The sequence below is a fragment of the Prionailurus bengalensis genome, chromosome B4, assembly GCF_016509475.1.
Source record: "Prionailurus bengalensis isolate Pbe53 chromosome B4, Fcat_Pben_1.1_paternal_pri, whole genome shotgun sequence".
In the NCBI taxonomy this organism is placed as follows: Eukaryota; Metazoa; Chordata; class Mammalia; order Carnivora; family Felidae; genus Prionailurus; species Prionailurus bengalensis.
The window spans coordinates 130931654-130958413 of NC_057358.1; the positions used below are offsets into that span (position 1 = coordinate 130931654).

The following is a 26760-nucleotide window of genomic DNA, read 5'->3' on the forward strand; positions in this document are numbered from 1 at the left end:
ACATTTCTCTCCCCATCACCCGGCACGTGCCCCCTGGCACAGAGGAGGGTCTTGGCGACTGTATGTGGAATAAACGAATGAATAACTCTGAGCACAGCAGGGTCGGGGCAAAGGCACAGTGAGCGAGGCACATCCCCGGGCGCAAAATTTAAGGGGCACCCAAACACTCAGTAGCTAAGATAAATAACATTTTAGCGCGATGTTGTGAAAAACTAGCACAAAAAACCTGCAACAAAGTGTGAAATTTTAGTTTATTTCCTTTAGTTTAGAGGCGCCCCTCAAGAACATGATCGAGCTTTTCTTGTTCTATTTCCTTATCTCGTTCTTGTTGCCTGGTTTTGTACCATTGGCAACTTTCTTTTAAAAGCTGCAGGCTGTTGGGCCGCCTGGGCGGCTCAGCTGGTTGAGCGTCCGACTTTGGCTCAGCTCACGATCCCGCAGGTTCGAGAGTGCGAGCCCTGCCTCGGGCTCTGGGCTGACAGCTTGGAGCCTGGAGCCTGTGTCTCCCTCTCCCTCTCTCTCTCTCTCTCTCTCTCTGCCCCTCCCGCACTTGTGCTCGTGTGTGCTCTCTCTCTCTCTCTCTTTCAAAAATAAATAAACATTAAAAAAAATTAAAAGGTGCAGGCTGTTAAATTCTGATGTCCTGTATTCAGGCCACCTCCCTGCTGTGTCCCAGTCACACACGCCCTCACCCTGATCGGCGCTTGTCACACAGAGAGCCCAGAGGCTGGGGGGCGCTTGGCCCACCGGAGGAAGGGGTTTGCCCGGCTTGCTGTTAGGAGCTCGGCCGAGCTGGGACAGGGAACGCAGTGGCAGGTTCCAGAGTAGCCAGTTACAGCCACCGGCCGCAGGGAAAGGGTTGAGCCTTAACCACTTATGGCTAGAAGAAGCGGGACATTACACCTGCAGACAGTGCCTTTTCCATTCCCCCCATAGGGTGCAATGGAGGGTGCGTGGATCCTCTCACCGTCGAGGAGGCCAGAACAAAAAAAAAAAAAAAAGGCTCTGGCCATTTTCCCGAGCCTGGGGTTGGGGGAGGGCGAGGGCTCAGAGTGGAAAGAATGGGGTGCTGAGTCAGAGCGGGGGGGGGGCGGGAAACGCGTCCTCCGGGTGTGCCCCTTTGAAGAGGGCCTCTCCCAGAGGCCTCCAATGCAGATATGTGAAAGATCGCCGCCCGCCAGGGGCCCTGAGTCTTTGACCGCAGCTCCCCCAGAGGCCCCCTCAGAGAAGACACAGTGGACCCCGAGTCTGGTGTGTGAGGGCGGCTTTCCCCACAGGCCTGCCAGGGAAGCCTTCCTAACTGCCCACGGCTGGGCCTACAAGTCGCATACAGCTCGTCAACCAGGAGCCCGGGTCCTCACCACGGACGTCCTGCCCTCTCTCTCGGCCCCACTCCCCCTGCTCTCTCTCTCTCTCAAATAACTAAAATCTCACACTTTGTTGCGGGTTTTTTGTGCCAGTTTTTCACAACGTCGCACAAAAATGTTATTCATCGTAGCTACTGAGTGTTTGGGTGCCCCTTAAATTTTGCGCCCGGGGACGTGCCTCGCTCACTGTGCCTTTGCCCCAACCCTGCTGTGCTCAGGGTTGTTCGTCCGTTTAGCCCACGTACAGTCGCCAAGACCCTCCTCTGTGGCCAGGGGCACCTGTCGGGAGATGGGGAGAGAAATGTGGGCCACACGTAGGATTGGGGGGGGGCGGGGAGAGACCGCCCTGCGCACTGAGGACTGCGGGACAGGATGGGGAGGTGCAAAACAGGTCACCAGGGGAATCAAAACACTACGGGCTAACCCTCGGGGTTGTCTGCAGCATCTCATTTGGTTCTCTCCACAGCCCTTGAGTGTCTGTAGATGCTCACGGGGGAGTAACGGGGTTGCTGGGGGGGCGGTCCCGAGACCCGGCAAGGTCACACGCCAGTAACTCGCATAAAGTTACACTCTGAGCAGGAGTACAGGTGGGAGCCGGCCCAGCTCCGTCTGGCTCTGGGCTGTCCCCTGCTCTGGTTATCGCAGCCACCGCCCCCCGCCTCCCCCGGGGGCGGCACGAAGCCACTGGTCGCCGAGCTAACCAAGGATGCGCGGGTGTGTCCAGGGGGGGCGCTGCTGGCACAGGGAACAGCATTGACAAAGTCAGCGAGGCCCAGAGGGAAAAAAAAATCGGTATCTCGGTGTCCACAGTTCTAAGAAGCTGGGCAATGTTGTGAGGAGTCACTTGTGCAGACACAGGCCTGGCCGGTGTCGCTTCCTCTTTCTGCTTCTGTTTCCTAACGACGACGTCAGCATAAATAGGAAGCGTGACAGGCTCCCCGTCGCCTGGACACTCCAGCAGAAGGCTTTGCTGTCCCACCACGAAGAGGTACGGCCTGGCTTTCAGGGGCGGGCTGGGGAGCGGTGGGGGAGGCCCAGGCTGTGGACGGAGAACGGGGAGAGGCGAGGGGTGTGGGGTGGGCGGGCGCACTCGGGGACTCAGGGGGGTTAGGGCTTGGTCTCTTGGGAAGATTGGCCAGGCTCCTCGGGCAGCCGGGGGCTGAGCAGACAGCCAGCAGTGCCTGCTTCCTTGAGTGTTGTGTGAACAGGGCGAGGGCCTCCCGTTCGGGATCCAGCCGTCCTGGCAGGGAGGACTCCCGGGGAGGCGGCGGTCACACACCTACCTGCGTGGTGTCCCTCTTGGCTTTGCCGCTAAAGTGTCGCCGAGGTGTTAGTGGCAGTGAACCGGTTTCTGCCTCCTTGTCTCTGGAGCAGGAAGAACACATCAATCGTCCCTGACATCCTGGTTTCATATATTTTTTTTAATGTTTATTTATTTTTGAAAGAGAGCGAGTGAGCAGGGGAGGGGCAGAGAGAGAGGGAGACCCGGAATCCGAAGCAGGCTCCAGGCTCCGCGCTGTCAGCCCAGAGCCCGACTCGGGGCTCAAACCCGCCAACCGCGAGATCGTGACCTGAGCCGAAGCCGGACGCTTAGCCAGCGGAGCCACCCAGGCGCCCCTCTGCCGTCCTGGTTTAGAAAAGGAGACCTGGAGAGTGAGGGTGTGTGTGCGTTTCCATGGGTGTCCGTGGGGATGCAGGGGTGCAGAGAGACTGGGAGGTGAGGGGGGAACCCGGAACTTTGTCACGCTCCAGCCCAGAGCTTGGTGTGGCTTTGGAAGCTCCCTTTGGAAGATGAGAAAGGGCTCGGTCTCTCTCGAAGAATGTGGTTTTACTCTCAACACCCCACCCTGAGCCTCCGTTGCTCAGTTGGGTTCAGGCACAGGTGTGGGTGTTCCGCACCCAAGTCTGTGAGCTGGTGGGGGATGGGGGGTGGGTTGCGTCTAAGGGAGTATCTACCTCAGGATGTGTGCAGGTGCGTGCACTTGCCCTGTGGATGGGAGCGCGAGGGCTTCCAAGGTCCCCACCGGGGTGGCAGCCTGTGCGGCCCCACCAGACGGGTCCCGGCGACAAGTTGCAAATGTACAGTTTTGAGTCTTAGGGATCCTGCTACAATTTTGTATCACCGGGTCCTGATTTTCTCTACCTCTCGCCTTTCGTGCTTCCTAATAGTTTTATCACGAGTGAAACCTTTCCCGTTAGCTCTCGGCCCCTCCTTTTTTTCATTCGCCAGCTTCACTCATGTCGTGTGATACGCACCAAACACTACAGAATAGTCCCTCACTTGTTTAATAAGCGTGTTTCGTACTAAGCGAATACGTGGCTATCTGCTTTATCAGCCGTTAGAATGATCCGGAATTGTGTAGCGTAAGAGACAAAGACCAGCTATCCCTATCTCCCGGCCTCACATCCTACTCTATACCATATGTGTCCTTCCAAAACATCTTCTAAGCGCGATGCAAGTATATAGCTTTCCTTTGTACATAAACAGGAGTCTAAGCAGACATATTGCTCGGGGCGCCCGCGTGGCTCAGTCGGTGAAGCATCCCACTTTGGCTCAGGTCGTGATCTCGCGGTCTGTGGGTTCGAGCCCTGCGTCGGGCTCCGTGCTGACAGCTCGGAGCCTGGAGCCTGCTTCGGATTCTGGGTCTCCCTCTCTCTCTGCCCCTCCCCCCTCGTGGTCTGTCTCTCTCAAAAATAAACATTTAAAAGTTAAATATATATATATATATATATATGTATATATATATATATATACACATATTGTTCTGTGACTTATATTTTCACCTAATATTACATTTGGGACATTCCACAATAACACATATCGATTTAAGTCCTTTATTAGCCCTACAAAATAAGGCAGCATGTATTAGTAGGGGCCACACCACAAGTTACCCAATCCCATACTGATAGACATTTCGTTGTTTTTTGTTGGGGTTTTTCCTCCCCCCATTTTTTCCACACCCGTGGAGGTGTTTCTGTGGCCCAGTTGCCTAGAAGAATTACTGAGCAGGAGATTGTGCATCCAAAAATGTAATAAATATTGTCAGATCATCCTCAAAGCAGCTGAATTAACATACACCCCCACAGTGGTGTATAAAAGGCTCATTTCTCTTTAGGAAAATGATCAGTCTTTAGACTGTATCCGGGGCGCCTAGGTGGCCCAGTCGGTTGAGCACCAACTTCAGCTCAGGTCATGATCTCACGGTTTGTGAGTTGGAGCCCTGCCTCAGGCTCTGTGCTGATGGCTCAGAGCCTGGAGCCTGCTTTGGATTCTGTGTCTCCCTCTCTCTCTGCCCCTCCCCTGCTCATGGTCTGTCTCTCTCTGTCTCAAAAATAAATTAAAAAAAAAAAAACATTAAAAAAAATTTAGAAACTGTGTGCAACGGATGGAGGAAAATTATCTGATTCTTGCTTGGAGTTTTCCTTTCCCTGATTATGGGTGAAGTTACTCCTCTTCCATATGTTCATTGGCCACCTGGGCTCCTTTTATGATACGTATAGGAATGTTTTGTCCATATCCCGGGTTTTTTGTCTTTTACATATTTACTGTAGGAGTAGCTCATTTATTAAGTACACTAACAATTTATTTGCATAACGTTTAAATTATGTTTCCAGATCATCACTTGTCCTTTTTCTTTACCATGTGGAAGATACTTTCATACAAAAGCATGTTAATTGCCTTCCAAGTTCAGTTTGGGTTTGGTGTCTTGTCAACCCCTGAGGTTAAACAAGTACTTGTAATGCTTTTTACCATTTTAGTTTTGACTTTTAGAACTTTAATCCACCCAGAATTTGGAGGGGTAGGCAATGTGTAAAATAATTATCTAGCTTTAAAAAATTATCAGCTAATTGTCTCAACATCATAATTATGAGCATGTGGCCCATCCTTTCCTCTGTGATTAGAAATGCCACGATTTCTTCCCAAACTCCTATTTGGTTGTTTTCCTTAACGTTTTCTAGTCCATCTGTCTGCGATTATACTCCTCGTCATTTTTCTGGCTAATAGAACCCGTCTCTCACGTTCGGCTTGTTATAATCTAGAGCCGGTTTGTCAAGCCTGTTAAAACTCCTTTAGGAGTTTCGACTGAGATTGCGTTGAATTTAGAGGTTATTTGGGGGAGATGGCAGTAGTGGGTGGCCTTCCCCTGCTTGTGCCCTTGACGGGGACGACACGCACATTCTCCTTCGACGCTGACGTCACTACTGACTGGTAGTAGATGCCCAGAAACACCAGCGTTCCCTTCAACGCCTCATTTGCCGAGGTTCACCTGTCAGTGTGTTTAATTGGGAATGGCTTTTGTATTACTGAATATCGAGAAGCATCTGTCAAGATAAGCTGATCCTTCTTTCCCCCTTTAATCTGTTGGTCTGTTTCTTTTAATCATGAAGAGATTGCTTCATGGCTCTTTGTTTCTGGAATAATCCCCAGGTGGCCATGATACATTCTTCTTCTAGAAGTCTTTGTCAGATTGCCCTATGACATTCTTTTTGTCTGGAATGAATTTATGGTTTGCTTTGTTTGTTTGTTTGTTTGTTTTTTCATTTCCAGTTTTTATTCCTACCAGTAAATTTCTTCATGAGTTTGGGAATTTTGGTGTGCATGTTTGTTTCGAGTAAAAAGGTGTTTGGTTTTTCTCTTCTCTTTTTTCCCCTCTTCCTCCTTCTCCCTTCCCTCTCCCTGTCCGCCTTTTACTCCTGTGCTTACCCCTCACTCTTAGTGGCTTTTAACCCTTACCTTTTTAACACATGTACATAACGTGTATTTTCCATCAACATTTGGGCGTAATTAACACACTTCTGTGCCTCCAAAACAAGACACGAACCCTAACAAGCTTTCAGTTCTCTTCCGCTTTCCCCCCACTCACCTCACAGCCAGCTCCCACCTTCCAACCACCTGCATTGTTATCACATAACTAACTCACTTTCACTTTATAAGTAACAATTCTTCTCTACTTAGTGTAAGTCTTATTTGGTTTCTTTTCTCACCACTGATTCCAGTATTATATGCTATCTTTCTTGAACTCTTTTTTTTCCCCCTGAAATGTATCCCAGAGCCAATTGTGTTTCTTAGAAAAGATCTGAAATTTTTCTTTGTCTTCACTACATTTCCAAATGTTGCGTTTTTCTGTCCATGAGCGTCAAAGGAAGCTTGACTTTTAATGATTCTAGGTTTAAACATATTTTCCCTCAGTGTTTTCAAGACATCGCTATCTACTTAGAGTTCAAGGTCACTTGTAAGAAAATCTGGCCAACCTGACCCTTGTTCCACTGAAAATAATGTTTGTTTCCTACTGGAACCTTTTGGGAGTATTCTTTTATTCTTGGATGACCGAGAGTTTACCAGCACGTGACTGAGTATGGCACTGTTAAAAATTAAGTTTGTCCTTCCCTTTAGCGGACTGTTGTCTCCTTTAAGCCCTGTGAAGTTTTCTTCTATTTCCATTTGTATCTTTTTGATTGCATGGAAAATCTTTAAACAACAGTGGCTTAACAATATGGAGGTTTATCTTTGTTCTCACATAAAAGAGGCAGGAGGCAGGCGCTCCCAGGCCGGTGTGGTTGCTCCAGAGTGACAAGAAGGATCCAGGCTTCCCTCTTTCTGTTGTATGTGGTTCCATCCTCAAGGTAACCTTATGGTCCAAAATGGCTTCCAGAGCTCCAGCCATCACTTCCAAGTTGTAGGCTGGAAGAAGGAAGAAATGGGCCCCTCCTCCCCTGGCCAACTCCCTTTAAGAAGCCTTTTTTTGGAAGGCACACCCGATGCTTCCGCTCACATCTCCTTGGACAACTTAGTGACATGACCACACCTAGCAACAGAAGAGTATAGGAAATAAAATCTTTTATTCTGTGTAGCACCAAGCCCAGCTGAAGCCTGAGCTTCTGTGACCAAGGGAACAGGGGGCAGTGCACACACCGTCTGCCACATGGTTTGCAAACTTTAATACGATTTAACGTCTTACATTGAAATTTTTAATGAACCCCATATTTGGGTGTGGTGTGGGACAGAGATTTAGGTGGACACGTTTTACAGTGTTATGCATTGTCTCTTAGCCCTTGTTTTTTTTTTATTATTATTATTATCTATCCCTTCACGTTGATTCACGACTCCTCCTTCCTCACGTAGGACATTCTTGGGCAGGATAGAATTGCCTGGTCAGGACGTCCATTGATGTATTGTGTATGTGTGCAACACGCTTACTCATCAGATCTTTACAATAAATTTTGCTACTGGGGAGAGCCTCCTTATTGCTAAAAAAAATCTCAGGAACTGTCCTCAGAGCGATTTTTTTTTTCCTGAGGTCCTACAAAAAGCCATGTTGGTAAATTTTGTTTGGAATTGTGTTAAACCTATAACTTATCTTAGGAGGAATTGCTCCCTCAGCACACGTAGTATTTCTACGCGTGGTAAGACCCAAATAGAAGCTCTGGAAGTTTAGGCTAGTCCCAGGTAGGCAAACACATAGACTCAAGCCCTTACCGCAGGGCATGGCCTCCAGCTACAGAAGCTGAAGGGGATGAATACGTCCCCCCCCCCCGCCCCCCCCACCAGCTCCAAGCAAGCCTGCTCGTCTTTCTGGAGCCTTTATCCGGCTAACCTGTCTATGAACATCACCGCATTGGGTTCTTCTCGCGTGAGATACGTGTATTTGTGCCCACATTACCGACGCAGAGAACAAGGTTCAGGGAGCACTGTGGGTCAGCACAGGCCGCTGGCGGGGGAGAAGCAGAGCCTGGGCTGAAGGTCAGGTCTACTGAGCCCAGAGCCGTGCTTTTCCCAGTAAGAAAGTTGCTGCTTCGTGTGTGTGCACCTGTGCCTCTTGAGTGAAATTTCAGACAATCTTAGGGGGAGAAAAGGAACCACTGTCCCCTGTTCTCCTCTCCTGGGTACTTCCCAGGGCCAGACAGAATGAAAAGAGGAAATCCCCGGCCTTCTGCAGAGAAAAGGGAACAGGCATTCCGAGGGTGGTGTGGGAGGGTTGACAGTAAACGGAGTGTGTGTGCGCGCAGTGTAAGTGAGTGTGTGCTGTGATCACGCCCAGGGGAGGGGAGGGTGTGGCCCCCACACCCCTAAAAGCGGATCGGGTCAGAGGCCGGCAGGGAGCTCAGAACAAGTCAGATACCAGGCCTCCCTGTGAGGTTTTTCCATCGCCAGAGGACTGCATAGGAACTTCTGATGCACGACCGAGGGGTGGGGGTGGGGGTGGGAAAAATCTCACTTCTTCAGAAGCCACTAAATGCATCTCCCTCAAAGTCACACCCCAGGCACTGAGGCTAAGGGGAAAGGACTGTCCTGGGTGCCAGGCTGAGGTGGCAGGGGGCGCCAGAGGCCGTGAGTCACTCCCGGCTTCACCCTGCAACGTGGGTCAAGTCCAGGGAGTGCAGGACAGAAGCAGGTCACTCACTCTCAGCTGATGTCCCTTCCACAGGCAGAGTCCCTTCGCAGGCGAGAGGGCTCACAGGAGCCGGGGACATGGGTCTGGCCTGGCCTCCAGCTGAGCAAGCATACACAACTCCGGGTCACTGAGGACCCCAGCCCCTGCCCAGACCCGGGCCCACCTGAGCCGGCCACCGTTCGTCCAGAGCTGACCCAGAGATGGTGCTGACCCGGGGGCTCCTCCCTGTTGCCTTGCTGGCTCTGTTCTGGGGGCCCGGCGTGGCGGGGGCCCAAGGTGAGCTCCGTTGCTGCCTCCCCTTCCCTGTGACCCTCCTCACAGCTGGCCCTTGAGCAAGGCCACGCCCACATGTGCCCAGAAAGCCCCAGACCCCTCCCGCCCTGCCTCATTCTCCCCCTCCCTATCCTCTCTGGTGCCCCGCGCCCCCTCCTGGATTCTCCCTCTTCTCCAGCCTCCTGAACGGCCATCTCTGCTTGTGTGGCTTCTCTGCCCACCTTCTCAGTGTGGCATCCCAGGCGTCTCCCCTCCGGGCCTGTCGTTCCAGCCTTAATTCTGACCCCCCAGATATTCTGTGCCTCAGGTGGCTTTGACCGGTCCCCTCCTCTGTGCCTTTCTTCCCGGGGCCCCTCAGACTGACGGTCTCTCCCTGCTTCGGCCCCAGCACCCTCCTCCTGCTCGGAAGGCCCTGCTGGGATGTTCCTCTGGCTCTTAAGGCGCACGAACCCCCCCTCCCCAAGGGCTCCCAGAGAGCATGGCTTCTCTGATAACCCCGAGAACCACATTCTCTCTTCCCACCGTCAGACCCTGCAGCTGACCAAGAGACCAGGACAGGGAGGTCCCAGAGGGCTCTGCCATGCTGCCACTCTTCCCAGGCTGTCCCAAAAGGGGTCCAGGGGCCGGGCCCATGCCCGATGCAAGTGTCCCTCCTGGGGTGGGAGAGAGACCCTGCGCCAGGAGCAAGGGCACAGCAGGGGCTCAGGAAATGTGCTGTGACCCTATGAGAATATTGCGTTTCTAAATTTGTTTTTTACATTTATTTTTGAGAGACAGAGCGTGAGCAGGGGAGGGGCCAAGAGAGAGGGAGACCCAGAATCCAAAGCAGGCTCCAGGCTCCGGGCTGTCGGCCCAGAGTCCGACGCGGGGCTCGGACCCGCAGACCGCGAGATCATGACCTGAGCCGAAGTCGGACGCTTCACCGACTGAGCCACCCAGGCGCCCCTAGAATATTGTGTTTCTACCCAGGCAGCGGGGCCCACGGCTAGGGCCCTCACACCCCCAGAACCCCCGTCCTCCCTGCACTGCCCAGGGTCCCTAGGGAGCTCTGTCTAGCAGCCAGGGGCCCCTACAGGACTCCAGAAAACCCCTCCCTAGCTCTCGGCACTCCAGAGGGGCTGGGGGGGGGGTGACAAGGGACATCCAGATGTGACCCCCTTTCTGCCTCTCCCCGGGCAGAGACCGTCCCACTGCAGACCCTACAGTGTTATAATGACTACCACAGCCACATCACCTGCAGGTGGGCAGACACTCAGGATGCCCAGAAGTTCGTCAACCTGACTCTCTTCCGGAGGCTGAATGAGTAAGTGCCACCAGGGCTCAGGGGTCAGAGGGCCCACAGGGAGGCTGCTGAGTGGGGCTGTTCCCCCGGGGGGGGGGGTGCTGGCCAGAGGGCAGGGACAGGTCCGGGTGCTGATGGCCGGAGTCGGGGTTTGGAGGGGGGGGAAGAGGCTCCTACGTGAACATCGCTGTGGACGACAGAGGTGGTGATACTCGTCCTCCATCACGGTTTAACAGAGTCGCCCTGCAAAGGTCAGTTTTAGATTATCTTCGCTGCGAGGTGGGCAGGGCAGGCGTGTGATGCCCAGTTCACAGGTGAGCCGACCCGAGGCCGCGGTGGCACAGTCCACAGGGCAGCTGTGGGGCCGAACGGGAGCCGGGGCCCTGCGGCCTCCGGAGTGTGGGTTTTCTCCATTGCCCTCGCATGGTCTCCGGAGGGACGTGCCGTTTGGGAAGATTCCGCACAGCGTTCTGGGGTCTGGTGACGGTCTGACCCACCATTCTGGGGATGATTAAATGGCTGGCATCACAGGTGCAGAGGCACCCCCCCTCGCCCCGGAGGCCAGCCCCTCACACCCCCAGCACCGGCCTCCAGCGCTCTGTCCCTGGGAGCCCCCTTCTTCCCGTCTCCTCCGCCCTCCTCGCCCGCCTTCACCTCCCGCCCTCAACTGTGGCCCGATTCCTCCTGTGCTGAGACACAGCGCGGCCACCACCAGACGCCAGCAAGGCCTGAGGCCCTGGGGTGCCTCCTGACCCCCACCTCCTCCGGTGGAGCCCACCCTCTGCTTCCCCTTGGAGGCCACCCTCCCCCAAAGAGTTGGCCAGACCCGCAGCGTCCAAGGTCTTTCCGGTTATTCTGAACCTGGAATGACTGGCCCCACCGGGCCACCCAGACCGCTCGGGCCCGAGGCAGCCAAGCCCTCCCTGCTGTTAAACCCAATGCTCGGTCTCAGCCTCCTCCCTCCTTGACCATGGGCGGCACCTGACACAGACCGGCCCCACGGACCGGACCGTGGTGAAAGCTTCTGCCTCTCCTGGCCGCCACAACCCCCCCTCTCCTGTGTCTCCCCAGCTCGCCGTCTCTGTCTCCCTGTTCGCTCCCTTCTTTCGTCTCTAACTTGAAGGGTGAGATGCCCTGGGGTCCCTCCTTGGATCTCCGCTCTTTCATACCTGACCCAGTGGCAGAGACCCGGCCCCAGGCTGCGCGCTGGTGACTCTCTCGTGCTCTCCAGCCCCGCGCCTCCCCCCACCCCACCCCCAGCTCCAGGTCTGCAGGTGCACTTGCCCCCCCCCGCCACGTGGCCTGTAGACGAAGGTGTCTTCCACCCCCAGCGATTTAAACCAAATTCCGCTCACCCCACCCCCCACCTCCCGCTTCACTGAATGGGAGCTCCCAGAGGCTCCTGCTGACCAGCTGGGAGGTTCGTTGTTGTCTTCCCTCCTTTAGCACCTTCCCTTCCCCATCGGCGCCTCTAATCCGTCAGCAAATGCTGCAGACTCGATCTTTGAACAGGACGCGAATCTGGCCGGGGCTAACACCACCACCCGTGCGAACTACGGGTTCGCACTTGACGACCCAAGCCCGTCACTTGGCTATTTCAGGAGCCTCCTATCTGGTCTCTCAGCTTCCGAGACTACCGCCCCCATCCACCCCTATGTATCCACGGCCCAGCGGCCAGAGGAAGCCTTTGGGTCACGACATGTCACCCCTCTGCTCATAACTCAATTATCTCCACGCTCAGTGACATCCAGATTCCTCGGTTTCCTTTTAAGCGCTGTGTCACCTTGCTCTACTGGTCTCCCTCACCTCCCACCCTCACAGATGCCACTCCATGAACTCTGGGTGACCGCCTAATCCTACAACACTCCAGGGGCGCCTGGGTGGCTCGGTCGGTTAAGCGTGCGACTTCAGCTCGGGTCACGATCTCACGGTTTGTGGGCTCGAGCCCCGCATGGGGCTCTGTGCTGACAGCTCGGAGCCTGGAGCCTGCTTCCGATTCTGTGTCTCCTCTTCTCTCTGCCCCTCCCCCGCTTGTGCTGTCTCCGTCTCTCAAAAATAAATAAAAATGTAAAAAAAATTTTTTTTTAATCATACAACACTCCAAGCCCGTGCGTGCCCCAGGGCCTTTGCACCAGCTGTTCCCTTTACCTGAACTCGTCTTTCAGGTAAAGCCCATTTGCATGGCTCCCTCCCTGACTTCCTTCAAGTCTCTGCCCAAAAGTCGCCTTTGCCACGAGGCCTTCCCTGTCTCCCCTGTTTCAGATTGCACCCCCCCACCCCACCCCTTCTGGCTTCCATATCTCCCTGCTGTATCTGTCCGTGTAAAGTTTGCTCCATCCGACACGTGACGTATTTTATCCAGTTCTTCCATGCGTGTCCCCCTCCACCAGGATGGCAGCACCCTGGCCCCGGACAGAGCCTCGCACATGGTGACCGCTCAGGACCTTTGTTGAACGCGTGATGCTTCTTCACTCTGGGCTCACCATGTTCTCTGCTGGCAGGAACCCTCCAGTGCCAGTGTCCTGTGATCTCAGTAATGACACGGGCTTGTCGTTGGACCACCCCTGTGCCGGCTGCGTGCCCAGAAGATGTGTCATTCCCTACAAGATTTTTGTCCTCGCCGACAAAGACTACTTCTCATTCCGACCAGACAGGCCTCTGGGCGCCCAGCTCACCGTGACTCTGGATCAGAATGGTAAGTTCTGGGGTTCCCGGATGGCGGTGGTCCCGGGAGGACAGTGGACCCCGGGGGTGGCGAGACGGCAGAAGGGCCAGGAAGCGAGAGTCTTCAAGGGGGGGAGGGGGTGGTTCTGGTCTCTTGAGAGAGGAGGGTGCGGCCTCCCGACAACCAAGGCATTGGAGCAGGTCCAAGGGGCGGAGCCCCCGGCCGGTGGCACCTCTCTGGGCCCTGACTGCTGCAGCACCCTCCAAGATACTGCCTTCTAGCAGTGAAGGCTGCCTTTCTAGGAGAACCAGCCTCCCTATTCGGGTAGAAACTTCCTAGCTTGAGAACACCCATCACCGATATAGCCTCATCCAACGTCTGCAACAACCCATTTTATAGATGAGGCAGTTAAAGCCCAGAGAGGCCACATGACTTTTCCAAAGCGCCAGCCCTGAGCAGTCAAGCCAGTGATGGATCAGCTCTGCCCAGGGCTTCCTTCCCTGGAGATGGAGGTCATCACCTCCCTGCCCTCTCTGAGTGGCTTCTAGCAAGCGCAGCCCGCGTGTCCACAGCGGCCCCAAAAAGCCAATGGTCCTGGGTGGGTGTCGGTGACCTAGCTAGGCTTCGTTCAACTGTGTGTTACCCAGAAATATAACCAATGCTTCAGCCTCATTAATTCAATTTTTATCTGTGCTCACAATGAACCTTCACGAGAGATGTTCGAGGGCATCACCTTTTAAAGTTGAAATTGATGCGGTAAGAACCCTACGGATGGCTGGCTTTTAGGAAACACTGCCCAATATTACGTAACCATTATGACGGGTGGTGTTGCGCACCCCTGTTTTCTTTTTCACCCCATGTCACTGATGTTGAAACTGAGGCTCGGAGAACAGGAACTTGCCCAAGGCCCCTCAGATACACGTGTATGACTTTAGCATCCAGGGTCCCGAACGCTGGGCAGGCCCCACTGTAGGTGCAAGCGTCACACGGAGAGGGGACTCCTGCCTTCGCTTCCTGCCTGTTCTCATCACGGCAGCACAAAGCCGTTGCCCGGAAGAGGGGATTGGTTAGGCCATGGCCAGTTCGTTTGCAACAGTATCTCTAAACGCATTTGATGGATGAGAAAGGGCCCCATCCCGGTGGAGCTCAGAGCATGCAGGTTGAGAGGCCAGGAAACACCGGAGGTTGAACCAGAAGTGGGTGCCGTGTGCCACATGCTGAGGGGCAGTGGGCAAGGAGCCTGGGGGCCGGGGGGTCAGGACAGGCTTCCCCGGGGCGGGGGGAAAGAGCTTGGCAGGGATAGTTGAAGGGTGGGTAAGAGGACAGAGCAGGAAGAACATTCCTAGAGGAAACAGCGTGTGCCAAGGCTGGGAGACTGGGGAGGGCAAGGCGGGTTGGGGCAACCGTGAGAAACTGTAGCCCAGAAGCATCACCATCAAAAGGGCCAGACAGCGTGAGGAAGACGGAGAGGGGCAGGTGCAGGCAGGGGCCTGACCTGAGGACGCTGCTGGGCCCTGCAAAGGGCCTTAGGGGCCAACGTCTAGGTGATGGAGAGCCATCGAAGGCGCATGACTTGATCAGATGGGAGGATGCCCGAGGTGGGTGACCCACAGGGTAGACGGCAGGGGGCAGGAGGGGGCAGGAGGCTGGGGCCCGGGATGCAACCTGAGGCACTCGTCCCACGGAGAAATGACAAGCATTCTACTGGAACGCGGCCAGGGCATGGGAGCGGGGGGCAGGGGGGGCATACAAATCATACTTAGGACACACGTGCCCTTCACTCGTTCATCTGCTCCCTCACTGAGCACCCACATCCACCAGCACAGCAGTGAACAAGCCGGTCAGTGTCCCTGCCCCTGTGAAGCATATGGCCTGGTCACAGGGAAGGTGATATGCTAGACATGGGGACAACTTAGAAACAGGGAGGGGAGTGTGACGTTTGTCTCCTAGAGCCTGTGTTCAGCAGGGAGCTCAGCTCCAGCTCCAAGCCATTTTGGCAATGGATCAGGGACGCTTCTGGTGCTGAGGAGGGACAGGTGTGTGCGTTGGAGCTGCTCTGAGGCTCCCATGAGTGGAGATCTGGGGTATTTTCCTTCCTCTGTCCGTTTCTCCATCTGTGAAATGAGCTAGTGGACTACAATCTCTCAGGTTGGAGGAACAGGTTTGCGCTCAGGCTGCCAGTCGTTTCAGTTGGGAGCAGCTTCTAGAGCTCTGTGCTGAAAGGGATTCCCACTCCCCGGGGGGCTCAGGGGCTAGGAGTGCAGTGATTGATTAGTGATGTCTGCTGTGGCTGCAGAGAGGGGGCGCCCTGTATCTGCCACTCGGGGCTTAAGATTTTCTAGAGGCTCCAGCTCGGACATGCTCTCACATGCCACGTCCCGGTCGGACTCATTGGATTGTGTTTCAAGGTCATCGCTCAGCATTCAGACACAGAAGCTTCGGGAAGGCGGGAGCCGTGCCATTCGTTAATGACTATGCTCGCCCAACAGACACACGTTTGCTGTTGGTTGACGGAATGCCTTCTTGAAAAGTCTGTGAAGGTTGCCTACATGTATTTATTCGTGGGTTCATTCATCCTTCATTCACTTTGTCCCCCAAATTCACTGAACCACTAATCGCAGGCCATGGGGGTAGGGAAGGGTGTGGAGGGCCGAACCCGGCCACCCATAAGCTCCTGACTACTTGGAAAGGCAGAAAAGGAGACACATAAATGCCCCAGGGCTCTAAGGCCCATACAACGGGCTGTGGTGAGACAGGAAGAGGGGCAAGGGATTCTGCCCAAGGGGATGGGGGCATCCAAGAAAGTTCTAGAAAAGGAGACATTTATGCTGGGCTCTGAGAGGAGCAGGATCCTGGGCAGGTGGAAAGAGGAGGAGGATGGACAGCATCGCGGGGAGTAACATGAGCCACAGCGCCCTCTGCTGGGAAGGGGCCAAACAGGCCGCGAGGTGGGCAGAGGGGACCGGAGGCTCCATTCGGAGGAACTTCTCTGGCCGCACCTTTCACGGAGCTTTGTGTGATATACACCCAGAAATCTGCACGGCTTTCATTCATGTTCACAGTGAACCCCCACAGTTTGGCAGGTGAAGGGCCTGAGGCCCACAGAGGAAAGGGGTCTTGTCCAAGGCTGCTCAGCGGGTAGGACGGCACTCAGCCTGGGGCCCCAGTCCCCCCCCACACAAAACGTGCCGCCCTATAGTTATCCAGCCCCTTCTGAGCCCTTGACCGCCCCTTCCTCCAGTGCAGGCTCCTGCACCCAAAGACCTCCAGATCACCGCTGTCGGGGACCGTTTCCTGCTGACCTGGAGGGTGGCCCCTCCGGGTTCCCAGAGCCACTGGCTGTCAAACCTGGAGTACGAGGTGGTCTACAAGCGGCTTCAGGACTCCTGGGAGGTAGGGGCCATGGCCGGCTCTGCCCCAACCGAGGGACCTGGCCCAGCTGGCACCTGTTCCATTAACCCCTCCCTCCCCGCAGGATGCCCCTACCCTCTACTGCAACTCCTCCCAGGCTGTCCTGGGGCCAGAGCACCTCCTTCCCAGCAGCACCTATGTGGCCCGAGTGCGCGCCCGCCTGGCCCCCAGCTCAGGGCTCTCGGGGCGGCCCAGCCAGTGGAGCCTGGAGATTCTCTGGCACTCCCAGACAGGTAATAAAGCCAAAATTGGGGCAATGCCCTCCTGAGGGGAGGGCGGCTCATTCAGCTTCCAGACAGAAAGAGTCCAGGGGTCTGTTCTGCGGGATTCCACAGATCTTCTGTAGCCTGTGTTCAGAATCGATACCCAGGGTGGACTCCATCCCTACTGTGGCTCTCCAGACACAGTGGCTGCGTCCCACCCACGGCTGGGCCCCAGCCTCTTCTGCGCACTTTCTGCGCCCACGTTACAGGGATAAGCATCACGGGCGGTGGCCGTGGCATTCTGAGCAGCTGTGTTTCCGTGAGCGCTATGCTGGGTGTGGACAAGTCAACATCATCGTATTGCGTCTCCCCCCCCCACCACCACCAACACTGAAACCAGACGCTCTCCCCAGGGTGCACAAGGGGGTAAGAGTGTTCGCAGAATTCACTCTCTGACCTGCGGACACACCGCGGGCAGGTTCAGGCTAATGCTAAGCCCTAGTTTTTCTGGTCCCAAAGCCCCACGATCTCTCTGAGATGAGGCTCACGGTAGGTCCCACTGAGAGCAAAGGAAGGAATGGAGGAAGGGAGGATAAAAGGAAGTGTCTCCCTTCCCAGGGGACAAGGCCCAGCCCCAGAACCTCCAGTGCTTGTTCGATGGGGCCGCCGTGCTCAGCTGCTCCTGGGAAGTGTGGTCCGAGGTGGCCAGCTCAGTCTCCTTCACCCTCTTCTACAAGCCCAGCGCCAGTGCAAGGTAAGCGTCCTCTCCTCCCCCCACCACCCGCCCTTCCCTCCCCTCGACACCACCTGTGTCCTTCAGACCTCCCCCTGACCCTGGGATGCCCCAGTGGAAGCCATGGCTCATCCCGAGGTTGCCTCCCTCCCATGGCCCCTGCCTCCCTCTCCCTCACCTGCACCGTGATCCTCAGGGAGGAGGAGTGCTCCCCGGTGCTGAAGGAACAGCTCCCCGGCCTCTTGGTCCAGCACCGATGCCAGATTCCCGTGCCTGACCCCAGGAACCACAGCCAGTACGCCATCTCTGTTCGGGTGAAGGAGGAGGAGAAGTTTATAAAGAGCTCAGACCACAGTGAGTTCACCCCCAGCCTTGCGCGCAGGCCCCCTTGCCACAGTCCTGTCTCGTCGCGTAACCCACGCAAACTCAGGACTCCCTGTGGCCCAGTCTTCACGTTGGTCACTGTCCACCAAACGCGGCCCAGCGAGCCAAGTGAACAAAAGTCTTTCTAACCTTGACGTTCTCAAGAAGCAAGGACACCGCGATGACAAGGGCAAATAACACGAAGGAAGGTTCCACTGATAGTTCCCAGGAGCACATCTCTAAAGCCTGTTTTCTCCGATTTCTTGAGCTCTGCATTCCTGTCCAACCCCACAGCTCCTCTGAAGCCCCTTCTGCCAACTGTACCCCCCTAGACCTCCCCCCCAGACTCTCCCTTTCGTCCCCTGATTGGGTTTTTCGCTCTCCGATTTCCAAAGTCCTCCACGCACTGATATTTTCAGGCTTCAGAATAGTTGAGCTGTGAGTTACTTCTTCAATCGGGGGGCTAGAACATGCGCAAATAAATGGTAGCTCCTTGCGGGTCAATATCCCCGACTCCTCTTATGCAGCAAGAATCCCATGCAAAGGAACCTCCTGCGTTGCTTCCTGAGGACGCAGGCTCTTCCATCCAGACTTCAGTGTGGGGGGGAGGCCACAGCCAATCTGTCTTGCTCACCCGGGTTGGAATCCACCACTCACTCCGGGGACGCCGGGTTGTCATCTTTTCCTCCACCACTCGTTAGCTGCCTGGCCTTGGCAAGTTACCTAATCGTTCCGGGGCTCAGTTTCCCCGTCTGTGAAATGTGACGAGTTAACAGTACCTACCATGTTGGGTTGCTGTTAGAATCGAGTGAGGGATTCGCGCAGACTGAGCATGTATGACGATACCTGCGACATAGTTAATTCTCTAGACTAGGACGAATTAATAGTGTTTCTATTTTTACGTAAATGCTGGGCGTAGCCCGTGCTTTGGCTCACCTCCCTACAAAACGAGCCTATCTCAGCATCTCCCAAGAGGAGGGCCGCTCGGATCAAAGTGGATAGTGTGGCAAAGTGAGGTGCAAGGACCCCGAGAAGGGGTGGACCGGGACAGAGAGCGCCTGTGACAAGCATGGGATGAAAAGAACGTTCCATCGGAGAAATGCTAGGAACAGCGTTCCCTAAAGGTTTCCCTCCCTCCAGTCCAGATGGCTCCCCCGACCCTCAATGTGACCAAGAGCAGAGACGGCTACGCCCTGTCCTGGACAACAGAGGAGATGCTTTACAAACACATAGGTCACACCTTCCAGATCCAGTACAAGAAAGACGCAGACTCATGGAAGGTGAGGGTCTATGCCCAGGAAGGGGTCTGGATTGGGGTAGGGGGGATGGGAGAAAACACGCAGGGGGGCGCCGACCTGCCAGGGGCCTGGCTCCCAGCAGGTGACCGGTCAGAGGAAGCGGCTGAGACTTCGCGGTCGTGGCCCTGTGTGGTCAGTTAGTTGGTCCTTGTCCTGTCCCGTGGCGGAGGTGCTAAAGTTCACAGGGGTGATGTGACATGGCCCAGATTGACGATGGGACCCTGACTTGCCAAGGGGATGTAGGCGCCGGGACTCAGAGGGCTGAGAGGCAGCTGGGTGAAGGGTTTTCAAAAGTCAGGAGGGGATTCTTCTTCAGAGAAATCTCTGGAATGCAGATGTGCAGCTGCTGAGAGCAGAGCTGCTCTGATAAAGCAGGCAGGGCCCCGGCTCAGGGTTCGTTCTCTGGCCCCCACCCCCAGACGGCCCCCGGGCTGTGTGTGCAGCACCCGGGCTCCCCGCAGCCCCAGTCGGCAACCTCAGAGCCCGCCCCAGACCTTCAGGTCCGGAAGCAGGGAAACGGAAGCCAGGAGGGGTGCCGTCAGCGGTGGAGCTGGGGCCCTGGCTCGCAAACCCCGTCTTGGGGTCCAGTGATGCTGCCCTGCGTTCCTGGGCAGGCCATAACCGGCGTCCAGGCAGTCCCCGAGGAGCTCGGGGGTGGGCGGGGCAGTTTAGAGTAAGGGTGGCACACGCTGTGTCCTCAGGATTTCTGGGCCTCGGTGTTGTCCTATGTCGCAGGGGTGCGCCCCCCCCCCCCGTCCCGTCCAGAGTGCTCTGCCTCTGTGCGCCCTGGGGCAGGGCCCTCCATGGGGGGCAGGGAGGACTCAGATCTGGGGATGCAGCTGCGGCCGGGGCCTGACGGGACAGCAAAGCTGGGGCGCTGAGGTGGGAGGGGGTTGCGGCTGTGCCTCCCCCGACCCCGCACCAGGCAAGTAGCCTCAGCCTCAGCAGACCTGCTCACTCGCCTGTGCCCACAGGAGAGCAAGACGGAGACCCTCCAGAACTCCCACGTCATGTCACTGCCACTGCTGGAGCCCTTCACCAGGTACCAGGCGAGAGTGAGGGTCAGGCCCACCCCCAGCGGCTACAACGGGGTCTGGAGCCAGTGGAGTGAGGAGACCTTCTGGGACACGGAGTGGGGTAGGTGTCCCAGCTGCCCCCCCTTCCGGGTACAGCCCAGCTGGGCAGAGGACAAGCGAGATGTGAACACAGGGGTGTGACCCCACTCCACCCGAGTGTCCTTTCCTCCACGTGTCACTAGTCACTGCAAAGCGACACCTATGTGGCAGGTGAGGTCCTGAGAGCAGAGAAGAAGGGTCCTCCCTCAGACTGGCGCTTAGCCCTCTATTGATATGGCCCACGGTTTGTTCCATTAGCCTTGGTGACAGCCATCACCTAGTGACCACTCAGCATGCGTTTCCGGTTACCATGGTAGCAAACATCAGGAGCGATGGACTGGGGCCTGGGATTGGAAGGGTTCGGTCTGATTTCTTAATCTCCCCCATTGCTGCTTCCAATGTCTCTCACCATTGGCCATAGTGGCCACCAGGAGACAAGTACCAGACTAGGTCCAGGAGGTGGTGGCAGAGAAAGGACCGAGGAGGTATTAGCAGCAGGGACCGCAGCCCCAGCCAGGCTTGCAGGGGGGGAGTCGCAGGGAGAGGGTCCCAATCAAGCGGAAAGGAGGACTGGACACCAGGCCTAAGGGAAGAGACCAAGAAAGTCCTGGAGGGGCCCAGCCTGTGAAGGGCTCAAGGCTGCCGGGCAGGCAGGAAGTTGGGGCTCCTGATGGGCCTTTGTACCTGCTGGTTCCTATACTAGCACGGCCTTCCCCATCTCCGCCTCTCCAAGCCTCCCTGTGCCTCGATGCTCAAGCTTATATGCTGCCTCCTACAGGAAGTCCCCTGTGATTGCCATGGGCTGGAGTCACGGCCCCGCCCCCCACCCCCATAACTCCTTCTGCTACTGGCAAGAATCTAACCCTCTGTGTCCTTCCCAGCACTTGAACATGGGGGTGGGGGAGGTCAGACCAATGCCCTCTTCGCCTATGTCTGGCCTCCCCCACCCACCCTGCACGCCAAGGCAGTGAGTTTCTAGAGTGCCGCGCCTGCACAGAGCAGGGTCTGGGGGCACTGACCTGGCCTCAGCTCCTCCCCACCTCCTAAGCCTCCAGCTGTGTCCCTCCCCAGATGCTAATGTTCCTTTTTCCTTCCCGGAAGTCCTGCCCACGTGGGTCCTGGCTCTCATCCTGGTGTTCACCACGCTGGCCTTGCTCCCTGTCCTGCGCTTCTGTGGCATCTATGGGTACAGGTAAGGGGACTCTATGATGGGTGTGGGGGGGGTACTCAGGAGCCCAGGGGGTGCCAGGGACCCCACAACTGGCTCCCTCTAGTCCCCACTCCGCACCCGCTCCCTGGGAAGCCTTGGCCACCTCCCACCTTCTCCCTGGGCCTCAGTTTCCTCTCTGCACGTGAGCATGGGGCCTCTGGCAGCGGTCACCTCCCTGGTGTCTCTCTAGGCTGAACCGGAAGTGGGAGGAGAAAATCCCAAACCCCAGCAAGAGCCACCTGTTCCAGGTAGGAGCGGACTGCGAAGGCGACCAGGGTGGTAGGGGCGCCTCGCTCCTGCAGCCACGTCCCCGTCCCTATGTCTTCCCCGCCTTCCTGTGGCTTTGAGTGTGATGCCGAGGTGGCCCGGGAAGGTGCCAGGAAGCTCTAAGAGGCAGACCAGGCCCGGCAGTTTCAGCTCTGCAATCCTCTGGGCACCTGCAGGCTCCCAGGGCTGGCCCAGGGTGCAGGGCTCCCTCGGAGCCAGAGCCGGAGGCGGGAGTCGGGATGGCCTCGGGGAGGGGCTCAGTTCCGCGGGGGCAGGTGGGCTCACAAGAGGCAGAATGGCTTCCCTGAGGATGGGACAGCAGAGCTGAGCTTTGAAGGAGCCAAGGTGGGGCCAGGTGGGAAAGGCCACCGCAGACAGAAGGCCTGTGGAGGATGGGCACGGGACCCCCCTCATAAAAGGAGCCGAGGAGGGCAGGCAGCGAGGCTGGGGGCACATCCCAGATGCTGAGATGGACGCAAGGCAGGCGGTGGCACGTGGGTCACAGGAGCCCTTTGGTCCAGCAGGGCCAGCTTGCCCGGTGGCAGGGGGGTCCTCATGGCTACTGTGGGGGAATGTAGGGTGTGAGTGTGGAGGCAGTGACACCCCAGATTAGTGAACTCGCAAGAAGAGGGTCCCCATCCTCAGACGCTCGAGGGCCCATGGGAAGTCCCAGCCCCTCTCTGAGCTTCTCCTTCCTGGTGTCAGGGGGCCCTGGCTGGTCCTGACCTTGCTGAGACTCCTTCCGTGTCTGGGGGGCTCGCTGTATCCCCTGTCATGCCCTGGCCTCCTCACCCCATCCCCACCCCCCACCTTCAGTTTCTCGGGCTCCCACACAGCCATGGCACAAGTGTCCTTTCTCTTTCCAGAATGGGAGTACCGGACTCGGGCTCCCAGGCAGCATGGCGGTACTCACCATCAGGAGCCCCTTGCACAAGGGGCCGAGAGGCAGCTACTTCCCTGAAATGGAGGGGTGAGTGTCTGGGCACGGGGTCCCTAGGAGGTGGGAGGGTGGCCCCATCGTGCACCCTGGAGGCTCAGAGGAGGTGGCCTCTGGCCTGTGGCTCAGTATAGAGAGATCCGTGGGGGTCGGTGGCTCTAAAGCAAAAGACATACCCGTCAGACATCCGGAAGACTTTCCTGGTTCCCAGGTTAGGGAGGGCCATACCTTGGACTTGACCAGACGCGGAAGACCGGAGCAATGACCTCTCCCTGCCCTACTGGCCAGGCAGACCCCACACTGGGGTGCTGATGGCACGGTGGGGGATGAAGGGACGAGGGCCTGACCGAGCCCTGGTCCCGAAGCTGGGTGGATATCAAGGAACCTGGGGTGAGGGGACCACACCTGGCAGGGGAAGAGCTTGAACAAGAACATGGAGGCTGGGGGGCGAGACCCACGAGGGCCACCCGATGTCCTCCCGGGCCCGCTCCCTGACCTTGCCCTGCTCTGTGCTCTCCCTGAGCTCCGGGTGGGGCCAGACCTCCCCCCGACCCCGGCCCCTAGCCCCAGCATGAGCTGAAGTGGCTGCCCAGGGGACCCCAACGTCCCTGTGCCCGTTCTCCCCGCAGGGTGTTTCCCGCAGACTGCAGGCACAGCGAAGTGTCACCTCTCACCACAGAGGACCCGAAAGATGTGCACAGATCACCATGCGAGCCTGACACAGCTTCAGCCACTTCGGACCCGTGCACGGAGCGGCCCCCCAGCCCCCAACCAGGCCCGTCGGCCCCCGCAGGCAGGCCCGAGAGCCGGGTCTCCGGCTTCGACTTCAACGGCCCCTACCTGGGCCTACCCCGCAGCCACTCCCTGCCTGACGTGACGGGCCCCCCGGAGCCCCCACAGAGGGGCGTGAGCCAGAAGCCACAGCCTCCGGGGTCCCTGGAGTACCTGTGTCTGCCCGCGGGAGGACAGGTGCAGCTGGTTCCACTGGCCCAGGTGATGGCACAGGGCCGGGCCAAGGATTTGGAGAGGAACCCCGGTCCGGAGGCCGAAGGGAACCCCTCACCGGAGTCAGGGGCTGGCCTTGCCTCTCCTGTATACAGGCTGATGGTGGGCAGTCAGGGCCCAAAGGACAGGGCCCTCACGGCTCTGCCCACTGGCTCTGGGGACCCTGAGGATGGCGTCACGGCCTCTGGCTACGTCACCACCGCAGACCTGGCACTTCCCTGGCCCCCGGGGCTGCCATCTGCCTCCAAGGTCCACCCCCTGGACCTGCCCTCAGACCGGAACCACGGCCTCAGTCTTGGACCGGCCCGTAGGCTCTGTAGCGTCCCAGCCCCCACGAAGCCAGAAATCGAGGGCTATGTGGACATCCCTCTGACCCCAGGCCAGCCCCCCAAGTCCCCTCTGGGCAGTCCTGCCCCTCCTGCAGCCAGCAGCCCCATCCTGAGCCCAGGGGAGGTGGCCCCCAGCCCCCCACACCCCGAGGGGCTCCTGGTCCTGCAGCAAGTGGGTGACTACTGCTTCCTGCCTGGCCTGGGACCTGGCCCTCTCTCACCCTCTTCCCCAGGACCCTGTCCTGAGATCGGGGACCACGACCACATGTTCCAGGCCAAGAAGGCCCTGCGCCCCGCCATTCCCCAGGTGCCGGCCGTCAGGCATTTCAAAGCCCTAAAACAGCAGGACTACTTGTCGCTGCCCCCCTGGGATGTCAGCAGGCCGGGGGAGGTGTGCTGAGCCACCCCAGATCCCGGGGGGGGGGGCCACCTGCCCTCCCGCCACCTCCCGGCCCCTCCCACAGTCCCTTCCGCAAAGCCCAGGAGAAGCTTCTGTGTTGGAACAGATGACCCGGAAGTTAGTCGACCTCCAACCTTCTCACTTGACCTTCGGCCAAGGAATTCTGCCCCCACCGCCTCCCGATCTCTCTCTCAGACACACACACACACACACACACACACATTTTTTTGTCCTGTTAACTTAATCTTAAGCTCCAGACTGTTAACGCTCTCTCTATATTCCATTTGCCCACTTTTTTTTTTTTTTTACCAGATTTCCTTGCTTTTGCCACTGTCTTCTTTCTCTTTCCACTGACTTATCATTCGAGTGAGCTTGAGGTCCGAGCTAAGCCCATCTTGAGAGGACACGTCTCGGTCAGAGCCTGTTCTGACGTTGACACGTCCGGTTGTGTTAAGGACTTGTGTCTGCAGCCTGGCCCTGGTAGGCGCGAATGCGTTTCCCCCATGGGGAGGGAAGAGACCCCCCCCACCCCGTGAGGGTCCTGGGGGAGGGGTGAGGTGGGGAAGAGCAGTGTAGGACCCGCCTGCTTATGGCTGGCACTGCGGCCCCAGGCACTGTGGCAAAATACCAGCGTTGACGACGGTCACACCAAGCCATGGGGCAAGAGAAGAGTTGTTCTGAGCCCGTGGGAGCCCCTGCTGGGCCCACCGCTATGACTGGGGAGGTCGGGATGCAGGCCCCTGCCTCGAGTAGAGGCCACCCGCCCAAGTGAGGAATGTCCCAGCTGCCTGCTGGCCACAGCAGTCTCCCTCTACACCCGGGCTGGTGGGGCCTGCAGAAATTCAGAAGCAGAGGGGAGTCCTGAACCCACATACACTCTAGAAATGTTGGGAAAAACTGTTCAACAAAGGAAAGGAAAATGATCAAAGCCTTGTACACTTTGGGGCTTATAGTCAACGTGGCCCTCCTGCCCTCCCTCCAGAAAGACCTTACAGCCCCCACCCCCGCTGGCCATGGACGAGGGGCTTTTGATCTATGTCTGGGCCTCCATGGAGGATTATGGCTTCTTAAAAATCTGTGCCTTTCTGATATGCAAAAACAAAAAAAAGGCATTAAATCGTTTAAATTTGCATTATTTGATAGCTATCAGGTTGCACATGTTTTCGTATTTCTTGGGCACTCCTATTTTGTTTTACGGGGCTAAGCCCACTAAGGACTTTGCTCTGTTGGGTGTTCATCCTTTTCTGATTAAGTTTTTAAAACTGTTTACATGCGATCTTTCACGGACGGTGCACATTTTTTCCCCCCTAGTTTGTAGTGTGTCTTTTCGTTTCGTATGTGAGGCCCGTAGACGTACACGATGTCGACTTTTCCGCATTTCGGGTTAGAGTCGCCGGCTCCACTTTTGACATCAAATTTACAAAAGCCTTCGCCACTTCGAAATCACGTTTGTCCTAATTTATATTTTCACCAGTACTTTCTGAGTTTCAAGCTTTTCGCATCAAATCGTAATGACTTTGGAGTGGATGCGTGCGAAGGGGAGAACTGCCTGTATGTTTGCACCAAACCAGTGGCCTGGGTGTTCTTCCATCGTTTGCCAAAACACCCGTTCTTCGCCCATCCGACCGAAATGCTACTTTTATGATCTAGAAAGTGCCTGAGATACTTGGAATGTTCTAGCTTCGTAATGTTTTTTAAACAAGCGGCCAACCCGCTGTCCTTGTAACCTTTGTTCCCAAATCCCTGTTCATCACAAAAGTGTTTGTGGTCAGGGGGAAAGGAATTCTAAACAGCGTATATAATTCACCAATGGTGAAATTAACAACAAGACTTCAGGATATTCTAACGCGGAATCCTGTGTTACAGATGAACACGGCAGTCAGGCCTGCGTGGGTTAGAAAGAAGTCCAAGATGTGAATTTTGAGATGTGCAGATACTGTTAGCTGAAAAAAAAAAATTGCAATAAAATGTGTTCGCTGTAAACCAAAACCCTTCGCTCGTGCGTATGTGTTGGAATTGTCAGGGGAGGGGTGCGGTTTGAAACCACAGTTGCATTAACGAGGGTAAATTCTGTGAAACAGAAGGGCCGTGGGTCTTTGAGACACCACGGCAAGTTTGGGGACAGTGTAGACAGACCAGGAATGCAGTGCCAGCAGGGTGGAGGTCCTCGGACAGCCCTGGAGGGAGCTGGGCTCTAAGCCGAGACCTCCTGTCCCCGGAACTGTTGCAAGCCAGCCCGGAGGGGAGAGACCTCCCGGCTACTTATCCTAATAAACTCCGTGAGGGGCGCCAGGCTGGCTCAGTGGGTGAAGTGTCCGACTCTTCATTTCGCCTCAGGTCACGATATCACGGTTTGTGGGTTCGAGCCCCACATCGGGCTCCGTGCTGACAGCGCGGAGCCTGCTTGGGATTCTCTCTCTCCCTCTCTCCCTGCCCCTCCCCTGCTTTCTCTCTCTCTCTCTCTTTCTCTCTCTCTCAAAAATAAATAAATAAACATTAAAAAAAAAA

The 26760-nt window shown here is 56.6% G+C and overlaps 1 protein-coding gene across 1 annotated transcript; it reads left to right on the top strand.

Moving 5' to 3' along the window:
• The first annotated feature begins 2207 nt into the window (after positions 1 to 2207).
• CSF2RB (colony stimulating factor 2 receptor subunit beta) lies at positions 2208 to 26241 on the top strand. The gene is made up of 14 exons (XM_043562477.1): positions 2208 to 2355; positions 8795 to 9037; positions 10214 to 10337; positions 12818 to 13011; positions 16223 to 16374; positions 16457 to 16625; positions 17214 to 17349; positions 17525 to 17682; positions 18832 to 18971; positions 19964 to 20126; positions 21206 to 21296; positions 21505 to 21562; positions 22448 to 22551; positions 23148 to 26241. Exons 2-14 carry the CDS (start codon positions 8962 to 8964, stop codon positions 24250 to 24252), a joined length of 2670 nt encoding a protein of 889 aa, XP_043418412.1. The 5' UTR covers positions 2208 to 2355; positions 8795 to 8961; the 3' UTR covers positions 24253 to 26241.
• Positions 26242 to 26760: the final 519 nt, after the last annotated feature.

Coding starts and splice junctions, on each gene's coding strand:
- CSF2RB (XM_043562477.1), top strand. CDS start 8,962: ATGGTGCTGACCCGGGGGCTCCTCCCTGTTGCCTTGCTGGCTCTGTTC. Junction 10,338..12,817: donor CTCTTCCGGAGGCTGAATGA/GTAAGTGCCACC, acceptor CTCTGCTGGCAG/GAACCCTCCAGTGCCAGTGT. Junction 22,552..23,147: donor TACTTCCCTGAAATGGAGGG/GTGAGTGTCTGG, acceptor TTCTCCCCGCAG/GGTGTTTCCCGCAGACTGCA.